The following is a 21,521-nucleotide window of genomic DNA, read 5'->3' as shown; positions in this document are numbered from 1 at the left end:
TAAAAAGGTTGGTGACCACTAGGCTAGAGGTTCTCAGCAGTTAATGGGGATGTTCCATTTCTGGAGAAGCGTATGAACACATCCACGATTCCTTTTTCCTGTGTCTAGTAACCTTTTCATGTGGAGAGCTCAGAACAGGATGTTGGTTTTGGGGGCCTGGTGTTGGGTTCATGAATGTCTCTGGTTCTATTTAATGTTATTTTTGCAACAATCTGTTTTGACTGTGTTTTGAGAACCTGACTAGTGGTCACAGAAGAGCCAACTCGTTCACTTTTGCAGCAGAAACATTTTTGCTGGCGAGGGTGCCAAATCTAGCATTAAAGAGGCTGTGATGAGAAGGTGCAGAAACCAAGTGTTTCTGTCACCGCTGTTACTTTTGGGTGAGAACTTGCTGAAGCTTTGGGTGTTGGACTGTAACTGCTAGCTGCTGGTATTGTTTAGTGTTTAATTAACGATGGCAGTGAATTGCAAATGTTTATGGATTTCTTAATTTTATGTCATGTCAATGAGAAAACTGGCTTACAACTGGACACCCTGTAAGTTGGTTAGAATGCTTCTTGTGGAGAAGAAGAGATTCTGCAGATGCTGAAAATCCAGAGCAACACATATGTACACACACAAAGTGCTGGAGGAACTCAGCTGTATCTCTGGAAAGGGGGCAAACCCGATGCAAGGCCCGAAACGTCCATCTTTTATTCCTCTCCATAGCTGCTGCCTGACCTGCTGAGTTCATCCAGCATTTTATGTGTGTGTGTTGCTATTCTTCACAAGAGAGGACTGTGACCAGGTCATTCAGCCCTGTAACTTGTGCTGCTTGTTGACAAAATCTGGCCCTATTTCATTTCCATTTCAATCTGAGTTGATGAAGCCTCGGCAGCCTATTTAGGGAGATTATTCTGAACTTCAACTATGTGCTCTCTGAAGAAGAGCTTTCTGACACTAATCTAGAAGGGTCTGGCTCTTAATTCGGTGTTCTTCAGCTGTGTACTCACTTGCCAGAAGAAATGGCTTTCTCCATATAAGCTACACTAAACTGTACAATAAACGTAGATGCTTCTATGAGACATTCCTTGGAATGTAGACAGCCAATTCAACGGTTAAACCACTGAAACTGATACTTTTCCAGTCTGATGTAACTTCCTGAGCTGTAGTGCCCAGAACTGACCAGTTTGAGAATAGCTTTCTGCAGGATTGTATCCGTTTATACAGTCCAGCCCTTCGAGCCTTGCCAGGCCAGTGACCCCCGACAAATCCGATATAACCCTAGCAAAATCACGGGACTGTGGGAGGAAACCGGAGGACCCAGTGGAAACCCACACCTTCCACAAGTGAGACGTACAGAGGCTCCCCACAGATTGGCGCTGGAATTGAACTAGGAACACCAGGATGTCCTGAGGTGTAATGGCATCGCCCTGACCATAGAACATTGAACAGTACAGGCCATTCAGCCCACATTGTTGTGCTCACCCTTAACTTAATCCAACATCAATCTAATGCTTCCCTCCCACATTTTCCTTTCATCCATGTGCCTGTCCAAGAAGAGCTTTAAATGTCCTTAATACATCCGCTTTTATAACCACCCTGGCATCGCATTCTGTTTTTAAAAAAACTCTACCTCTGACATCCCTCCTATGCTTTCCACCAGTCGCTTTAAAATTATGCCCCCTGTATGAGCCATTTCTGCCATGGGGGAAATTTCTCTGGCTGTCCACACTGTCTGTGTCTCATCTTGTCAAACCTCTATCCAGTCACCTCTTCTCTAATAGTAGCAGAGTCTTCAGCATATTGTATGGGGGGCAGAGAGGGGCTTACCAGCTGCTGGTGGGCAGAGATTTTGTGAGAAGTGTGGGCCGGGTGAGGTGATGAAAGAATGAATTTAAATATTGTATGAGGAGTTTTTGACAGCTCTGGGCCTGTACTTGCTGGTGTTTAGAAAAATGAAGGGGTAACCTATTGAATATTGAAAGGCCTAGATGAGTGGATGTGGAGAGGATGTTTCCTATAATGGGGGAACCTAGGACCAGAGGGCACAGACTCAGAACAGAAGGTCATCCCTTTAGAACAGAGATGAGGAGGAATTTCATTATCCAGAGGATCGTGAACCTGTGGAATTCATTGCCACAGATGGCTGTGAAGGCTAAGTCATTGGTTGTATTTAAGGCTGAGGTTGATAGGTTCTTGATTGGATAGGATGTCCCAGGTTATAGGGGAAGACAGAAGAATGGGGTTGAGAGGGATAATAAATCAGCCTTGATGGAATAGGCTCGATGGGCCAAATGATCTTATGATACCTACTTCCTTTCTGTTAAATACTGCCAATTGTGATACAATTCTTCAGCACAGAAAGCACGCTGTTTGCTCGGAACAGCAATAGTTGGATGCTGTTGGACACATTAAGTGGATCATTGATTTCACAGAAAGAGGTTATTTGACAGTTCATGCACTGCTGCACTATGACACTCTATGAATTTGCTAACCCTCTGCTTTGCCCCTTGCTATCCAAAATGTTCCTACGTATCAAATTCCCTTATAAAAATGATGAAGGGTCTGTTCCATCACCTTTTCCAGTCAGTTTACTCCAAATAACAATTCACAGGCTAAGTAATATGCCTCTTTCTATCCCGGTTACATTCCCTTTGTGACTGAACCACCAGTTAAGTTCTTTAATGAAATCTTCTGTACGTTTGAATACCTCTATAAACTCTCACCCTCATCACCTTCTCTGCTCCAAATGTGAATACCTTTGAATGTCAGAACAATGCCATTGCTAAATCATCCCTCCACCTCATCAGTTCCAAGGGAGTAATCTCTCAGAGACTCACAAAAACACGATTCTCTAATTGATGCAGAAAGCTTCCTGTTTTCATCCCTTGCTGTCTCCCTCCCTCTGCGTGTCCCTTTAGCAACTACTCCCTTTCCACGCAACTCAACCTCCATCTCCCTCGATCCTGCTTTTCCCCAGCCACCAGCCCTCCCCATCCTGCCTCTGGTATCGATCTTGCAAAAAGGCCCAATTACAATGTAGTTTCTGCCCTTCTGGAGGTACTGCCACATGGACCTCATCACACCAATTATAAGACAGATGCTGTGAACAAAGGCAACTCTTATACTTGGCTTTCATAGATCTGACAAAGGCATTTGATGCAGGAGATCATCAAGCTCTCCGACATACACGATCAAGGCATGGCTGCCCTGAAAGAACTCACAGATACTGAATACTACTGCATGATGGCATGTCAGCCACAGTACTCAGCAACTGCTTCACTATTCAGGCAGGAGTCAAGCAGGGCTGCGTCACCACACACCCTCAGGGGTGTGTGCTTAGCCAACTGCTCTACTCTCTATATCCATGACTGTGTGGCTAGGCATAGCTCAAATGCCATCTATAAATTTGGTGACGAGAGGGCGTACAGAAGTGAGATATGCCAATTAGTGGAATGGTGTCGCAGCAACAACCTGGCACTCAACGTCAGTAAGATGAAAGAGCTGATTGTAGACTTAAGGAAGGGTAAGTCGAAGGGACACATACTAATCCTCATAGAGGGATCAGAAGTGGAGAGAGTGAGCAGCTTCAAGTTCCTGGGTGTCAAGATCTCTGAGGATCTAACCTGGTCCCAACATATCGATGTAGTCATAAAGAAGGCAAGACAGTGGCTATACTTTATTAGGAGTTTGATGTGATTTGGTGAGCATTCTGACAGGCTGCATCACTGTCTGGTATGGGGGGGGGGGGGTGCTACTGTACAGGACTGAAAGAAGCTGCAGAAGGTTGTAAATTTAGTCGGCTCCATCTTAGGTACTAGCTTACAAAGTACCCAGGGTATCTTCAAGGAGTGGTGTCTCAGAAAGGCAGCGTCCATTATTAAGGACCCTCCAGCACCCAGGGCACGCCCTTTTCTCACTGTTACCATCAGGTAGGAGATACAGAAGCCTGAAGGCACACACTCAGCGATTCAGGAACAGCTTCTTCCCCTCTGCCGTCCGATTCCTAAATGGACATTGAACCCTTGAACACTGCCTCACTTTTTTAAGATATACCATTACTGTTTTTGCACAATGTTTAATCTATTCAATATACGTATACTGTAATTGTTTTTTATTAATATTTTTTCTCTGCTAGATTACGTGTTGCATTGAACTGCTGCCGCTAAGTTAACAAATTTCATGACACATGCCGGTGATAATAACCCTGATTCTGATTCTAACATCATTCTTTCTTTTTGTCAGACCTTGGATTTCACTCTGGAGGAGAAAGTGAATCTTGCAGAACTCACTCATGCGCTGGAGAACGAGTTAATGTCCAGCAGAAATAGGATGCACTTGGCTGCGTTAACCTGCTACAGGAATGAAATCGACCATCTCCAGTAAGCAACTTCAGCTTGCGACCAGTGACTATTTTTGCCGTTAACATGTGTCACCTTGTAAGTGTGAGGCTACTGCTCGAGGGAGGAGCTCGTGGAGCTGATGCAGTCGCAGGTGGAGTGCTGGTGACCAGAGAACAGGAGGGAGAAATGGATCAGGTTTCCAGATTGGCAAGGAGCATCTCGTGGGTTGATGCTGGGATTGGTGTAGTTTATTGTTAACAATCTATGCTCAGTGGCAACTTTATTAGATACTCCTGCTCCTTAATGCAAATATCTAACCAGCCAATCATGTGGCAGCACCTCCATGCATAAAAGCGTGCAGACGTGGCCAAGAGGTTCGGCTGTTGTTCAGAATGGGGAAGAGATGTGATCCAAGTGTCTTTGACCGTGGAACCACGTGGGGTGGTTTCAGTGTGTCAGAAACTGCTGATCTGCGACTTGCAGAGAATGGTGCAAAAAACAAAGAAACACCGAGTGAGTGGCAGTTCTGTGGGTGAAAATGCCTTGTTAATGAGAGAGGTCAGAGGAGAAAGTTAAAGCTGACAGGAAGGCAACAGTAACTAAAATAACCATGTATTACAGCAGTGGTGTGTGTAAGAGCATCTCTGAACACTCTGAAGTTGATGGGCTCCAGCAGCAGAAGACCACAAACGTACTCTCAGTGGCCACTTTATTAGGTACAGGAGACATTACACTGAGTTTGGAGTTTTGATGACAGTCTTGGGGACTGAGTGCCTTGTGGACATGGTTGGTAACAATGAAGGGTATGTGGGAAAGCAAGTCATGAAGAGAAGGCTAAAGATTTGCAAATGTCTATAGAAAGGTGAAGCACGTGGTCCCTAACCACTGGGCCGCAAAGCATGTGCTACTGGGCCACGAGGAAACGGCATGATTTGGCGATATGAAACGATACGAGTCAGCTGCACCTTCCCTCATTCCCTGTCACGCCCACTGTTGAACTTGAACACACGCGAGGTCATCAGTCGCCTAAATACAGTGATACCCTTGCGCCAGGGATCACTGGTTGGCCTCGGGTAACCAGCTGCCTCGCGCGTGGAGCCTGCCTCCTGGTTGGTCCAGAGCGCGGACAGATGGACGCCGACTCTAAACCTGCTTAGCACACTGAATGTTCGTGGGGAACCCGGTGCTAAAATATTCGCAGACGACCTAATTCGGGCTCAGGATTTCATAAGTAGCAGAGCAGCTACCTTGCTGCGATCTACTGAAAGTCATCCCTTGAGACAAAATTTTGTCGGTCGATTGATCCTACAAGGGGGCGGGCACGCACCCTGTAGCACTCCTCGTTCAGTCGGTCGCTCTCTCCAGACTGCGACCACTGCGGTCCATGTCCTCTCACTGGTGTGTCGCAATAATTTTATATGTTCATACGAGGAAAATATACGCTGAGCGTTTAATATTAAATTTGTTAGAAAAAACCCATTTAGGAATGAAATTGATTGTATTAGCCATTTATAAGTGACTTATAGTTGACTTAACACCTATATTCCAGTCGTGATTAACACCACACTCCCCCCTATTGGCCGGTCCGCAAGAATATTGTCAATATTAAACCGGTCTGCGGTGCAAAAAAGGTTGGTGATCCCTGCACTAAACAGGTGGAACACGATTTTGGGGGAAAAACATGAAGTTACTCACTTTGTTAAGAAGAGTAGGAACAGGTAACAGAGAGACAGCCGGACGCAGTATGGAGGGATGTGTGTGTCCTTGTACATAGTAAACAGCATCCAGCCACAGTTAATCATTTTTTCCAGGGAAAGGGAACAGGGCAAAGGTTGGAGGTGAGAAGGGAAAGATTTTAAAAGGAACCGGAGGGGGAAGCTTCTACACCACCTTGTGGAATGAGCTGCCTGAGAAAGTAGATCCAATAAGAATATTTTTTTAAAACCTTTGGATAATGACAGAAAGGCTTTGGGGTATATGGGCCAAATGTGGGCAAAATGACTAACATAGATGGGCGCACTAGTCAGCATGGATGTGCTGGGCCGAAGGGCCTGTTCCCCTTGCTGTGTTATTCTGACTCCAGTTCAGAAGGTCACTCTTATGTTGGCCTTTATTGGAAAGGGGTGGAGTGTAAAAGTAGGGAAGTCTATCTAAACTAGGCAGCACAGTGGTGAAACCACACTTGCTGAATTGTGTCTAGTGTTGATTACCTTATAGTTACATTACTTTCAAAGACTCTACAGCTCATGTTCTCATAATTATTTTTGAGTTTAGAGCCCTTAAAAGTGAGCCCATGGGTTGTGGAGTCAGTTCAGTGTTGAGGTGAGTGAAGTTATCCACACCGGTTCAGGAGCCTGATGGTTGAAGGGTAATAACTGTTCCTGAACCTGGTGGTGTGGGACCGAAGGCTCCTGTGCCTCCTTCCTGATGGAAGTAGTGAGAGGACAGCAGGGCCTAAATAGTGGGCATCCTTCCCGATGGATGCTGCTTTCTTGTTGCAGTGCTCCTTATAGCTGTGACTGGGCTGTATCCAACATTTTTTGTGTCGTTTTCCATTCTTGGGCATTGGTGTTTCCATACCGGGCCACAGTGAATATTCTCCACACGCAAAGTTTTAGATTATGTGATGAATCTGTGCAAATTTCTAAGTAGATTCTCCCTGTGATCTTGTGGGTTTCCCCCAGTTGCACAAGTTTCTTCTCAAATTCCAAAGACGTGTAGGTGGGTAAGTTAATTGGCCCTAGTGTGTCAGAGCGAGAGGATGTGGGGAGAGGTTGATGGGATGTGTTTGATCAGCACAGTCTTGGACAGAAGCACTTGTTTTAATGTCCCTTGAGTAACTGTTTTCCGAAATACTGTTTCAGAGCCCTTGGTCCACACTTGTTTAAAGCAACATTTTAGTCGTTACCATCGAAGTGCTTAATTAGCTGCATTAAATGAGCTTGCGAAAGAGCCCGCAACACTTTGTGAACTGAAAATGTCGAGCTCTTTTGCGTGCAGTATTTCTGCCTCTCGCCAAATCTCCCGTGTTGGTTTGTGCCACTTGGGAGACTGCAGCTGTTAAAGACACTTTGCAAGTTCGTAGGTACTTGCAAGGCTGTGGGTTGTAGGCTCGCTGTTTCCTGCTCCATCTGTTGGCTGTTAAAGGTATTTTTCCTCAGAGCTACAAACCCGGCTGCATGCTCCGTTGCTTTTGAATCGGAATCAGGTTTATTATCACTGATGTATGTTGTGAAATGTGTTGTTTTGTGGCAGCAGTACAGTGCAATACTACAGCGAGAAGTACTATAAATTACAATAAGAAATTAATATACTTGTCTATCAAAGTTCAAAGTAAAATTTATTATCAGAGTACATTAATGTCAACACGTACAGCCCTGAGATTCATTTTCCTGCGGGCACACTCAGCAAATCTATAGAACGGTAACTGTAAACAGGATCAATGAGAGAGTAAGAGAAAGTTCATGGGTTCATTGTCTGTTCAGAAATCTGATGGTGGAGAGGAAGAAGCTGTTCCTAAAACATTGAGTGTGTGTCTTCAGGCTGTCTGGTAGCAATGAAGAGAGGGCGATCCTCTCCTGGGTCCTCTCCAGGGCGATCCTGGGTGATTAATGATGGATGCCACCTTTTTGAGGCATCGCCTTTTGAAGGTGTCCTGGATGCTGGGGAGGCTGGTTTCCATGGTGGAACTGGCAGAGTTTGCAATCCTCTGCCACTCTTTCCATTTCTGCACAGTGGCCCCTTCAGTTAGACTGCTCTCCGTGGTACTTCTGTAGAAATGTGCAAGAGTCTTTGGTGACACTTAAAGTCTCCTCAAACTCCTAGTGAAATATGGCTGCTGTTGTGCTTTTTTTGTAATTGCATCAGTATGTTGGGCCCAAGATAGATCTTCAGAGACGTTGACACCCAGGTGCTCACCCTTTCCACTGCTGATCCCTCGATGAGGACTGGTGTGTGCTCCCTCAACTTCCCCTTCCTGAAATCCACAATCAATTCCTTGGTCTTACTGACGAAGAGTGCAAGGCTATTGTTGTGATACCAGCTGATCTACTTCACTCCTATATGCCTCCTTGTTACCATCTGAAATTTTGGCAACAATAGTTGCATCGTGAGCAAATTTATAGAAAACATTTTTGCTGTGCCTAGCCACACAGTTAGAGTGGCTAGTGAGGCACAGTTAGTGCAGAGAGAGTAAAGCATTGGGCTGAGCTCGCAACCTTAATGTGCACCGGGGTTTATTGTTGGTGAGGAGAAGATATAATTTCCAACCCACTCTGCTGTGGTCTCTCGATGAGGCAGTCAAGGATCCAGTTGCAGAGGGAGGTACAGAGGCTCAAGTTTTGGAGCTTGTTGATTAGAACTGAGGGACTGTATGTGCTGAACGCTGAGCTGTACTCAGTAAACAGCAGCCTGACGTAGGTATTGTCCAGGTGATCCAAAGCTGAGTCGAGAGCCAGTGAAATTTCATCCACTGCAGGTCCAGATCCATGCTTGGACAGGAGCTGATTCTAGCCTTGACCAACTTTGCAAACCACTTCATCACAGTGGATGTGAGTGTCACTGGCTGAGTCATTGAGGCAGCTCATCCTGAGCACTCGTGTGATTGTCACCTATTTGAAGCAGGTGGGAACCTCCTACTGCAGCAGAGAGAGGTTGAAGGTGTCCTTGGACACGTTGGACAATTCGCTGGCACAGGTATTCAATGCCCTTCCAGGTACACCGTCACCACCGTCAGATTTTGCTCTTTGAGATGCCGCACTGCATCTTAATTCTCTAATACGTTATGCAGTAGGGTAATGAATTTTCCAATGTAGCAGGGGAGTTTAACAGGGACACTGGAAACGGGACCCCTGCTGTGTTTAAAGAGGGCACAGGAAACAGGAGCCCAGTGAGTTTAAAGGGAATGTGGGGAAATGGGGGAAAAGGAAGGGGCCCTAAGCCAAGAGTGGAGCCATCGGGATTTCCAAATGATCCAACAGTGGCTTAAAAGCGCACTTTCCTGACTTGGGAACACGGACTACCTCAGCAGAAACAATAAACATTAAAACGTGAGTGGTTTCTTCCTCCATCCTCTCCAATCCTGATGGAGGATCTCGGCCTGAAACGTCGACTGTTTACTCTTTTCCATAGATGCTGCCTGACCTGCTGAGTTCATCCAGCATTTTGTGTGTATTGCTCTGAATCTGCAGTATTTACAAAATATTAAAATGTAGGTGGTCCATATCCAATAAATATTGATGTATTAAAATTTTAAATTGTCTCCATAAAACATGCTCAAGTGACATTTGAGTATTGTCATTCAATGGTAGACATGTTTACAGCTAAACAAAACAACTTCCCTCTGAGACCAAGGTGCAACATTCAGTACATATATCATACACAGCACGTAAAATAGAGTTCAAAGTTCCTTGTGGGTGTACTCAAAAATTCCTTACTAGAATAATAGCCATAATAGAATCAATGATAGACAACACTGAGTTGGGCATTCAACCAGCGTGCAAAGGACACAAACTGCAAATATAAAAAGGAAGAAATAATAAATAAACAATAAATATCGAGAACAAGGGATGAAGAGTACTTGAAAATTAGTCCATAAGTTGTAGGAACATTTTAATGATGGGGCAAGTGAAGTTATCCGCTTTGGTTCGAGAGCCCAATGGTTGAGGGGTAGTAACTGTTCCTGAGCCCGGTGGTGTGAGTCCTGAGGTTCCTGAACCACCTTCCTGATGACAGCAGTGGGAAGAGAGCATGTCCTGGGTGGTGGGGGTCCTTGATGATGGATGCTGCTTTCCTGTGACAACGATTCATGTAGGTGTGCTCAGTGGCGGGAAGGGGTTTACTCATAAAAGACTGGGCTGTAACCACTACGTTTTGTAGGAATTTCCATTTGGGGCATTCATGTTTCCATACCAGGCTGTGATGCAGCCAGTCAATATACTCTCCAACACACATCTATAGACGTTAGTCAAAGTTATAGATGTCATGCCGAATCTTTGCAAACTCCCGAGGAGGTAGAGGCACTGCCATGCTTCCTTTGTAATTGCACCTAAGTAGTGGGCCCAGGACAGGTCCTCCAAAATGAGAACACAATAATATTAACAGATAATAACAACTATTCTGTAGATATACAAGTTGACATTAAGTGCATATAAACTACTGTATTAGTTAAATATACAACAGTATAATGCTACAGACATTATACCATAATGTTAAGGAAAAATTAATTTCTCATCTAACAAGCATGCAAATGATGATTGGAATATTTACCACTTACATACTTTCAAATCTGGGTGACGTAATTAAATCTGGAGTTGTGTTGAATGAAGAACGGGGCTGGTGATTCTGATTTTATTTTGCAGGGGGCAGATCCAGCAGATGTATAAGGAAAGAGACAAGTTGAGAATGGACTTTGATCGAGCGGAGAAGCGAAATGAGCAGCTGGCCAAAGAGGTCGATGATCGATATGCCACCATTGAGCTGCTGAATGAGACTAAACTCAAGTCAGTGGGAGATGTAAAATCGCTCTAAGTATTATGTCCTCCTCTTACAAGCACTGCTGACGTTTATTCTGTGTGCAGTAAAAAGAACCTATTTTTGTGTGTGGGTTTAACTGATAAAGCCAGTTTATTGTCTAACCCTTCCTGCCGTTGTTGAGGATCTTTTCAGAAACGTCTCTGCCCTTATATTGAATTTACCTTCTCTATGCCACCCCATTGTAAGCTCTAGAATTCCTACCCTAGAGCAGCTAAGGGAAGCCTTAGAGCAGCTAACCCCATGAGCCTCCGCATTCAACACATCATTCCCCATAGCTTCCTCCTCCTTCAACGCGATCCTACCACCAAACGCATCTTCCCCTCACCCCCACTGTCTGCATTCTGCCGGGATCGCACTCTATATACGGCAGCCTTGTCTACTCCTCCCTCCTGGCACTTATCCTTGCACGTGTGTCAAGTGCTGCACCTGCCCCTACACAGCCTCTCTCAGCACTATTGAGGGCCTGAAGAAATCCTTCCAGGCCAGGCAACACTTCACCTGTTGGAGTTGTGTACTTTATCTGGTGTTCCCAGTGTGGCCTCATCTACATCGGAGAGACCCGACGTAGACTGTCCAGCACTTTCACTCTGTTTGCTGTAAAATTCACAACCTCCTGCTTGCCTCTCAATTCAGTTTGACTTCCCATTTCCATTCCGACATAGAGGCGCCCAGCAGCCGAAGGGCCTTCCATCGCCCGCTGCTCAGGTAGCGCACTTCCATCACCCACCAAATATTCAGCCGTGTGCCCACCAGAACTGAGTAACATCACAGAAACTGGGTCCCGACTCTGCCCCCGACAGGCCCCTGTTCAACCAAGGGGGCGGAGATCTTCGCCTTACACACGTGCAGAACGTAATTCCCCAACTGGTGCAATAGCCCCGAATAAACTGAGTAACATCACAGAAACTGGGTCCCGACTCTGCCCCCGACAGGCCCCTGTTCGACCAAGGGGGCGGAGATCTTCGCCTTACACACATGCAGAACGTAATTCCCCAACTGGTGCAATAGCCCCGAATAAACTGAGTAACATCACAGAAACTGGGTCCCGACTCTGCCCCCGACAGGCCCCTGTTCGACCTTCGCCTTACACACATGCAGAACGTAATTCCCCAACTGGTGCAATAGCCCCGAATAAACTGAGTAACATCACAGAAACTGGGTCCCGACTCTGCCCCCGACAGGCCCCTGTTCGACCTTCGCCTTACACACGTGCAGAACGTAATTCCCCAACTGGTGCAATAGCCCTGTTCATTACTTCAGCCCCAGTCAGTCGCGGAAGGTCCGGATCCCTGGTCCCCACCCTGGCCAACAACTTCTGTTGCTTTCATACCCACCACCACTCGCTCTGTTCCACCTCCATACAGCCTTTACAGCAGAGCCCCGCTCCCTATTTGTGGCACTTTAATTCCGTACGCCAATATCTCTTTATTTATAATGATGATTGTGGTGTGCTGGTGTGTGCCATCAGAGTATGTAATCTTTCATAGTCCCTCAGATCTCCCCCCACTATGTTTCCTCATCTACACTGGCCTCATTTCCTCTTCTGTGCCTGTTCCCAATAACCCTTAACTCTGCGACCTTTCAAACATTTGTCCGTCTTCTGGATGTTAAGAAGTGGTCTTCCTTAATGGAGAACGCCTGTGTGTGACTTTGTTTAATGTGGGGTTGGCTGATATATGGGCAGCCACCACCTGGTCCTTGACAGATCAGGGTCAGGGTCCGGTAGCATCGATCGTAAGACATCTGGGGACCCTTCACTGCTGCAGCCTTCCTCCACCTTCACTGCCGTTGTGTTGTGTCATTGTCTTCCATCAGCTCCACCGTTGAGGTCATGGTTGGACTGCTCTCTGTCTGGAACCTCACCCCTGACCTTACTACACTGAGTGATCCTACCAGGAGTGAATCACCAGATGGCTAAACTCGCTTTGCTCTCTGAGGAAGTGACTTTTTAAAAATGTATTTTCATCTCCTGAACTCTTTGACGTTCCGGTAGTTTCTGGAGTTTCTGAGATGTTCAGCCTGGCCTTGCCGTGTACTTGTCAATCGCAGTAAACAGTTACCTGGCTTTTCTCCCACCCTTCCCAAATTTGCCTCTCCCTTCCGAACACCCACCTCAGGCACTTGGACCAGGGGTACAAGGAGAGGATGGCAACAGCCAAGGTTCAGATGGATAAGGCTTGGGAGCTGATTGTACAGCAGATGAACATGCAGAAAGCAGAACTGGAGCAGGAGCTGGACTCCCTCCGATCGGATGAGATCTCTTCCCGGGAGAAGCTGAGCCTGACAATGAAGGTATGCTGCACTCTGCAGGAAAGGGATAGTTTTTACTTCACTCAGTTTCTTTTCTCCTCGTGCTGGCAAAGACCAGGAGTTGTCCCTAATAAAGTGGCCGCTAATTGTATGTGAGTTGTCAGCTGCTGCTGTAGCCCATCCACGTCAAGGTTTGACATGTTGTGCATTCAGAGATGCTCTTCTGCACACCACCATTGTAACACGTGGTTATTTGAGTTAGTGTCGCCTTCCTGTCAGCTTGAACCAGTCTGACCGTTTTTCTCTGACCTCTCTCATTAACAAGGTGTCTTTGCCCACAGAACTACTGCTCACTGAAATGGAATTATTGTTTTTCACACCATTCTCTGTAAAAAAGCAGAAACTGTTGTGTGTGAAAATCCCAGGAGATCAGCAATTGCTGAGATACTCAAACCACCCCATCTGGCACCAGCAATTATTCCACTGTCAGATCACATTTCTTCCTCATTTCGATATTTGGCCTGAACAACAACTGAACCTTTTGACCATGTCTGTATGCTTTTATGCATTGAGTTGCTGCCACATGATTGGCTGATTAGATATTTGCATTAATGAGCAGGTGTACATAATAAAGTGGCCCACTTAGTGTATATTGTGCCTTTCTTGTTAGAACACGAGTGAAGGGGAGCAGGAGTAAATCAGTGAGCCCCTTGTTTTGACAGGGACTGGGGATGGAAAGAAGGGCACATGGCTGATATTCAGGAGTAGAGCAGTGGTTAAAATTGGCCCAGGAACTTGATAGCAAACCTGAGTGATAGTAAGTGGATGTGGGGGAAGCCCAGGGAAACATTGGTTGTTGGTCCACCTTGTTGGGTATGGGCTTTCATTGATTCTATTACTGAGTGTTCCCACAAGAGTTGCATCTCTACCAAAAGAGGTGTAAGCCACTCCTTCCCTCCACTAACCTGCAGGTTACCCTTGGGCAAGGTGTGGCACCTGTTTAGCCCCCCGATCAGGGTCACATGAAGCCATGGGAGCAGGTGGTGGATGGTTGTATGAGCAGCTGGTGCAGATCACAAGTCCTGGTTATGCCACCACTGCTGCCAGGCAGGCAATCTCTGAGAAGCATTGGTAATGGCTGGGGTCACCCGTCTTGTAAAGACACTGCCCAGAAAGCGGCAACGGCAAACCACTTCTGTAGAAAACTTGGCCAAGAATAATCAAAGTCACGAAAAGACCACGGTCGCCCATGTCATACGACACTACACATAATGAACGAGCTCAAAAGACACTGAATCTCAGGTTATGTATATATATATATATAAACTGTGATAATAGTTTTACTTTGAACTGAATAACTTTTGTTTCACTCTCATTCAAAGCATAAAGTTGGAAAGTTTGTATTTATTTAACACCCACTACATTTTCAGTACATATAACACGTTTCTTATAAACTGCAGGGTAAGTTATGACCTAGGTGGCAACCTCAGCTCTTTTGCTTTTCCTTGAATCCTGGCAGCTTAGGAAGAGCATGGCCCTCAATGTCACCTCTAAAAGAAAAATGGCCTGTGACGGTACAACACTCCTGTGGTTTGGCATGTGCTCAGATTCCAGGGGTGGAACTTGAACCCGTAGCTCAAGATTCAAGGATAGCTTCTATTCTGCTAATGCCGTCGGGTTGGGTGATGCTAGAACTGGAGGTCACAGGTTTAAGGTGAAAGGTCAAGTAGTTAAGGGGAAACTTCTTCAATCGGAGGGAGATGTGAATGCGGCCAGTGGAAATGGTAGCTGCAAGTTCGATTGTAACATTTAAGAGAAGCTTGGATAGGTACTTAGATGGGAGGGGTATGGAGAACTGTGGTCCAGGTGCAGGTTGATGGGACTAGGCAGAAGGTTGGGTTGGCATGGACTAGATGGGCTGAAGGGCCTGTTTCTGTGATGTTGTACTCTGTGACATCATTTTTAAACAGACCTCTTATATGATAAGATCTCTTGACTTCAAGATCTCCCTTTGTATGGCCTTGCACCTAAATGTCTGCCTGCACTGAATTTTCTCCATAACTGATGTATTCTGTATTCTGTCGTTGCTTCCCCTCGATGTGCTGATAGGGTGAGTTGATCTGTACGGATAGAATGTAAAACAGTTTTCACTGTATCTCAGTGAATAATAATAAACCGATTACCAACTGACTTGGAGTTGAGAGGGTTACAAACTGAGCCCTGGTGGGTAAACAATTTGCATGTTGTTATTCAACAAAAGCTTTCCTCTTCAACAGGAGAGCGCGCGACTGCAGAAGGAACTGACGGAAACGGTGGAGAAGTTGGCTGAGTCTGAGAAGTTAGTCAGCAGGTTGCAGAAGGACCTTGACTACATGCTGAGAGAAAAAGCAAGTACTTTGTCCTTGCTCAGGTTTGAATGGGGTCCTTCCTGTTGGTGAGGGGGCTATCGAGGGTCATTGAGAGGTACAGCATGAAAAGACCCTTCAGCCCATCATTCTAATTGTCAAATACCCATTGATATCAATCCTACAATAAATACATTACCATCAACTAACCCCCCCCACCCCAACCAATAGGGCAGGGGCAAGTTGCCCAGCCAATGAACTTGCTGACCTTGGGGATATGGGAGGGGAAGAAACTCCAAAGCACAGGAAGAACATGCAAACTCCAGGGCTCAGGGCTGAAACTGCGTCACTGGACCAGTTTTATCAGCGGTGCCACTGTGCTGCCTTGTGGGGCTGTCGTGTGTGTTGTTGGTGGGTGGCTGTACCGGATTCGGAATGGGGGAGGGAGGTGGTTTTTCTCCCCTCTTTAACTGGCTTGGTTTATTGGACCTTCAAAATCTCTCGGATTGTAGGTCAGCCCATGAATTTGGGACTGTGTTTGCAGGCTGCAAATTCAAACCTGTGAGTGCTCACATTGTTGATGGGCCTGACCCCCCCACCCCGGGGCAAATGAATTCAAACCAACTCCCTGGAACGTCAGCTTCCGAGACAAAACAATCTCCACACCACCTAAAGACATTCTGATTTGCACTGCCATTTAACTCTTCGAGTCTTGTTCTCCCTCTCTTCAGTGTCCAGGAGTCTCGCTGCATACTATTTCTGCCGACTGGTGTATCTGCTTTGCCCTTTCTGTGACGTGACTGCTTCTCCGAGGATTGTCTCCTTGTCACTTCCTGAGATCCCAAGCGCGATAGTGTCTGGAGTTTAGCCGGGGTCACTGGTGGTGGTGAGGTCAAAGGGAGATCCCAGACAAAGAGCGATCAGCCAGGGCCTCAAAGGTGGAGCTGGCGGAAGATGGTGACACGTCACAACGGCAGTGAAGGCTCCCCAGTCATCTTGCCCTCCATGCCACTGGACCCTGACCCCACGATCTGTCAAGGACCGTGAGGTGGCTGCCTGTGTATCAGCCTCTCCCCGTTAAGCAAAGTCACTCACAGGCGTTCTCCACTAAGGGAATCCACGTCTAATATCCAGGAGATGGACAAATATTGGAAAGACCGAAGAATTAAGGGTTATTGGGAACAGCCACAGAAGAAGCATTGTGTCTGGTGTAATCTAGCCACAGCCGTGTGGAACATGGGGGGAGGGGTGGGTGCGTGGGGGCAGGTTTGAGGGACTCCCGTGTTCCTGTAAAACATTATGTACTCAGATAGACACACACCAGCACACTGCAATAATTATTAAATATAAATATTAATATATAAACACAGATGCCTTGTGCAGGAAGGCACAGAGTCGACTGTACTTCCTTAGAAGGTTGGCGTCATTCAATGTCTGTAGTGAGATGCTGAAGATGTTCTATAGGTCAGTTGTGGAGAGCGCCCTCTTCTTTGTGGTGGCGTGTTGGGGAGGAAGCATTAAGAAGAGGGACGCCTCACGTCTTAATAAGCTGGTAAGGAAGGCGGGCTCTGTCGTGGGCAAAGTACTGGAGAGTTTAACATCGGTAGCTGAGCGAAGGGCGCTGAGTAGGCTACGGTCAATTATGGAAAACTCTGAACATCCTCTACATAGCACCATCCAGAGACAGAGAAGCAGTTTCAGCGACAGGTTACTATCGATGCAATGCTCCTCAGACAGGATGAAGAGGTCAATACTCCCCAATGCCATTAGGCTTTACAATTCAACCGCCAGGACTTAAAAACTTTTTAAAAGCTATTATTAATGCTTTTTGAGATAGTGATTTAGATGCATATCATATTTTTTACTGAGTTAAGTATTGTATGTAATTAGTTTTGATACAACAAGTGTATGGGACATTGGAAAAAAAAAGTTGAATTTCCCCATGGGGATGAATAAAGTATAAAGTAAAGTAAAGTAAAGAAATATTAAAATTACACAAATAGGAGCAGGGCTGTGTGTGCCATTGCCTGCGGGCCTGTGCGGAGGTGGAACATGAGGGCAATTCATCCTAACATCTCGTAGACAACCCCATCATACTTGGCTCGAATTGCATCGATGGGTTGATAGGACCGCACACCATTTTACACACCTTGGTCACCAATGTGTTCTGCTTTTAAGGCACCGTGGAATCTATTTTTGAAGCCACTATTCCCTCATCCCTCATTCAGATATTGGTTTTCGGCTGGGCAGTGAGCATGAGGGAGTCATGCTGGTGGCCACAGCCGGACCTCTGCCTTGACCATCTTCTGCAGCTGGAGGAGGTTCACGTACAGTGGAATGCATGATTTGCAGTAACAACCCACGTGCACCTGAGGGGGTGCTGGGGGCAGCCAACGAGTGTCGCCACACATTCCGCACCAACAGGGCAAGCCCGTGGTGCTCAGCAGAACGACACAGCAAGCAACAAGAGCAAGATCCCACCCGTTCTTCCCTCCCATCTGCGTGTGTAGACGTCCATCTAACCCCAGGGCAGGCCGTCTTCTTTGGCTTACAGCAGACTTGGACTTGGATTCACAGATGTTGGGCCTTTGATTTGATTTGAAGCAAGCGACGTGTTTCACTGTATGTTTGGATGTTTTGAAAGATTATGTGACAAATAAAGCTAATCTTTATTCCTTTGCCTCGGGTTGCAATCCAGCTCTCCAGGATTTCTCAGTGTCTCTGGACTGACAGAGGCAGGGTGGCTTTGGTCTGTGTGAGACCACGAAGGACCGAGCTCTGGTTCAGTCTGAGATATAATGGGGAAGGAGTTTTGTGGAAGTCGCGTGCCAATATAATTATTCACAGGAACGGGTAGACAATTAAAAGGGGATGGAAATTGATCCAGAGATTTTAAAAGCATTCACATTGATCAAATCCTTCATCTACCCAGATAGTTGACCCACCCTTTGTTGTTTGGCTGGCCTGGCAATTTACATGTTGGATCTTTTGGGAAGGAGAGGAAGTGACATCATAAGTACACATGCAAGCAGGTCATGTGATCCCTACCCCTGCGCCATTGACGCTGTTCACAGGGTCCTCAGCAGGTCAACCTGTCACACTCAAATTGGGAGGAGAATCAGAAGACAGGACACCCTCAGCAGGTTGGGCAGCGTCCATGGGGGACAAAGCAAGGACCCTTTATTAAGGCAGGAATTGTGAGAGGACACACATGTTAAATTACTGAGTGGGACAACCGTGAGACCAAAATTTGCAATGTAATGACTATACAAAAAGGTGCTTGGGATAAAATGCTAAAGAGAAAAGGAAAGAAGTGTAAAGTGAAACGGTGTTAAAACCACATCTGGTGGAGGAAGAGGGCTTTCCTGAAATTGATAAACTTTAGCACTGAGGTCAACCACCACTGTCTCGCTCCAAGAGTATGCTTGTAGTTTTTATTTCAACATCTATGCATCATTTTAGTCTGATACCCATTGACAGCTTTGGTCTGCACCCTGTCAGTATATTCCGCTCTCCATCTGACCCCCACCTCGCTTGTTTTCTGATGTTCCCCATTCTGAAGAAGGGTCCTTGTCCAGAGATGCCCATTTTGTTTCTCCCAGCTGCCTTGCCAAGAGCTTCCAGTGTTTTTGCTCTCTGATTTCCAACGTCTGCAGGTTTTTGTTCCAAGGTCTCGGGGGTTTGACAGGACCGCCAATCAAAGCACGTGGATACGGCCTGTTTAGAGGGACGTGGGCAAATGGGGACTGGCTTGATGGCCACCAGGACTAGCCTGGACGAGTTGGGCCAAAGGGCCTGTTTCCATGCTGTATTCCATGAGTTCAATTAGAACCAAGTAGCAGGATGAATTGGCATTATTCTGGGTTCAAACTGACAACAATAGATCATGACACCCCTGCTGTGCTTTGTCTAATGTGCATTTCCCTTTCCCTTCCATCCCACCCCACACTGCAGTTTGGAGCCCTGGATCATCCGAACTTGGAGCTATCGGGACAGGAGGAGCGTTTTACGGAGATTATCGTGGCATATGAGCAACAGTGCAGGGTAGGTGTTGGTCACGTGTGAGCCCGTGTTGGGGAGTTTGGCCAAAGACATCTGTGTTCAGTGTAAAGGGGAAAGGAGAGGCATGGAGAGGGAAGCAAAGGCAGTCACGGTAAGCGATTACCGTAATGCGTTTACAACGTCGGTGATCATCGACGGGTTCAATTCCCACCGCTGCCTGTAAAGAGTTTGTACGCTCTCCCCATAACCACGTGGGTTTCCCCTGGGTGCCGCGGTTTCCTCCCACGTTCCTAGGATACAGAGTTAGGACTAGTGAGTTGTCGGCGTGCTATATGGGCGATGGAAGCATGGCGACACCTGGGGGCTGCCCAGCACGGTCCTCGCTGGGTGGATTTGATGCAATCGATGCATTTCACTTTATGCTTCGATGTACGTGTGACAAATAAAACCACCGGTAATCTTTCTTGATCTTGAAACTTGGCAGATGCAGCAGTCAAAATCAGGGAGGCCAGGACTGGAGTGGTGTGGGATACTGGGAGTTGAAGGGCCTGGGAGCATTGTTGATGTGGAGGGATGCATGAAAGTCTGAAAGCAGAAGGCATTGTCCCCCGATGACTCTTACCGATTTTCATAGATGCACCGTAGAAAGCGCGGGTTGGTATAGCGACAGATCTGCCCAGGACCACAAGAAATTGCAGAGTCGTGAGCACAGCTCATGCAAATCAGCCTTCCTTCCAACCAACTCCGCTTATTTCCGGCTCCCTCAGGAGAGCAGCCACATAAACGGGGATTCCTCTCACATTGTCACTCTTCTTTTCCCCTCTCCCATTGGGCAGGAGATTCAAAAGCCTGAGAGCATACGAACCACCAGGCTCGAGGAGAGCATCCGTCATCCCACTGGTATCAGAGCTCCATCATCCCACTTGAACATGAACTCTTCATCTCCCACCCTGCCTCATCATGGTTTCCATTTAATGGGTCCACCTACACTCCACTTTCTCACACTGTAGGCTCGGAGAGAGTACTGGCCCTTTGGTCAGACGAGTCCATGCCCAAACATCCAGACCGAATTTCCAGCCTTCAGCCCATATGCCTCTGCAGGTACCCTTCCCAGAGCTTGTAGCTGATTCCACTGAACTGCCTCAACCACTTCCTCTGGCAGCTTGTTCCATGCGTGCACCACCCCCTAGGTGGAAATAGATACCCCACTCACTCTAAATCACTGGAGGCCTGGGCAGGTAGGGGTGGCTCATTAAATTCCTGGCTGGTGGAGATTGTGTGTCCAGGAGATCTATTTAGGACTGACGTGGGGAGGGTCGGGATCTGTATAGGATGACGTGGAGAGGGTCAGGGGATCTGTATAGGATGATGTGGAGAGGGTCGGGGGATCTGTATAGGATGACGTGGGGAGGGTCGGGATCTGTATAGGATGGTGTGGAGAGTGTCGGGGGATCTGTATAGGATGGTGTGGAGAGGGTCAGGGGATCTGTATAGGATGGTGTGGAGAGGGTCAAGGGATCTGTATAGGATGGTGTGGAGAGGGTCGGGGGATCTGTATAGGATGGTGTGGAGAGGGTCGGGGGATCTGTATAGGATGGTGTGGAGAGTGTCGGGGGATATGTATAGGATGACGTGGAGAGGGTCGGGGGATCTGTACAGGATGGTGTGGAGAGGGTCGGGGGATCTGTATAGGATGGTGTGGAGAGGGTCAGGGGATCTGTATAGGATAGTGTGGAGAGGGTCAGGGGATCTGTATAGGATGGTGTGGAGAGTGTTGGGGATCTGTATAGGATGGTGTGGAGAGGGTCAGGGGATCTGTATAGGATGGTGTGGAGAGTGTCGGGATCTGTATAGGATGGTGTGGAGAGTGTCGGGGGATCTGTATAGGATGACATGGAGAGGGTCGGGGGATCTGTATAGGATGACGTGGAGAGGGTCGGGGGATCTGTATAGGATGGTGTGGAGAGGGTCAGGGGATCTGTATAGGATGGTGTGGAGAGGGTCGGGGGATCTGTATAGGATGGTGTGGAGAGGGTCAGGGGATCTGTATAGGATGACGTGGAGA

The 21,521-nt window shown here is 46.9% G+C and overlaps 1 protein-coding gene across 3 annotated transcripts in view; it reads left to right on the top strand.

The window, feature by feature from the left end:
• Positions 1 to 21,521, top strand: part of ninl (ninein-like) — a 126,557-nt gene that overhangs the window by 46,014 nt on the left and 59,022 nt on the right. For all 3 annotated transcript variants that reach the window (XM_073051499.1, XM_073051500.1, XM_073051498.1), the window contains exons 9-13: positions 4,228 to 4,364; positions 10,685 to 10,825; positions 12,977 to 13,151; positions 15,386 to 15,496; positions 19,409 to 19,498. In XM_073051499.1, the coding sequence (XP_072907600.1) occupies positions 4,228 to 4,364; positions 10,685 to 10,825; positions 12,977 to 13,151; positions 15,386 to 15,496; positions 19,409 to 19,498 (654 nt within the window). The remainder of the gene's footprint in view (positions 1 to 4,227; positions 4,365 to 10,684; positions 10,826 to 12,976; positions 13,152 to 15,385; positions 15,497 to 19,408; positions 19,499 to 21,521) is intronic.

This window comes from Hemitrygon akajei, chromosome 7 (assembly GCF_048418815.1).
Source record: "Hemitrygon akajei chromosome 7, sHemAka1.3, whole genome shotgun sequence".
Taxonomy (NCBI): domain Eukaryota; kingdom Metazoa; phylum Chordata; class Chondrichthyes; order Myliobatiformes; family Dasyatidae; genus Hemitrygon; species Hemitrygon akajei.
Note: the sequence above shows the minus strand (reverse complement) of the source record. Positions and strands in the feature narration are given on the sequence as shown.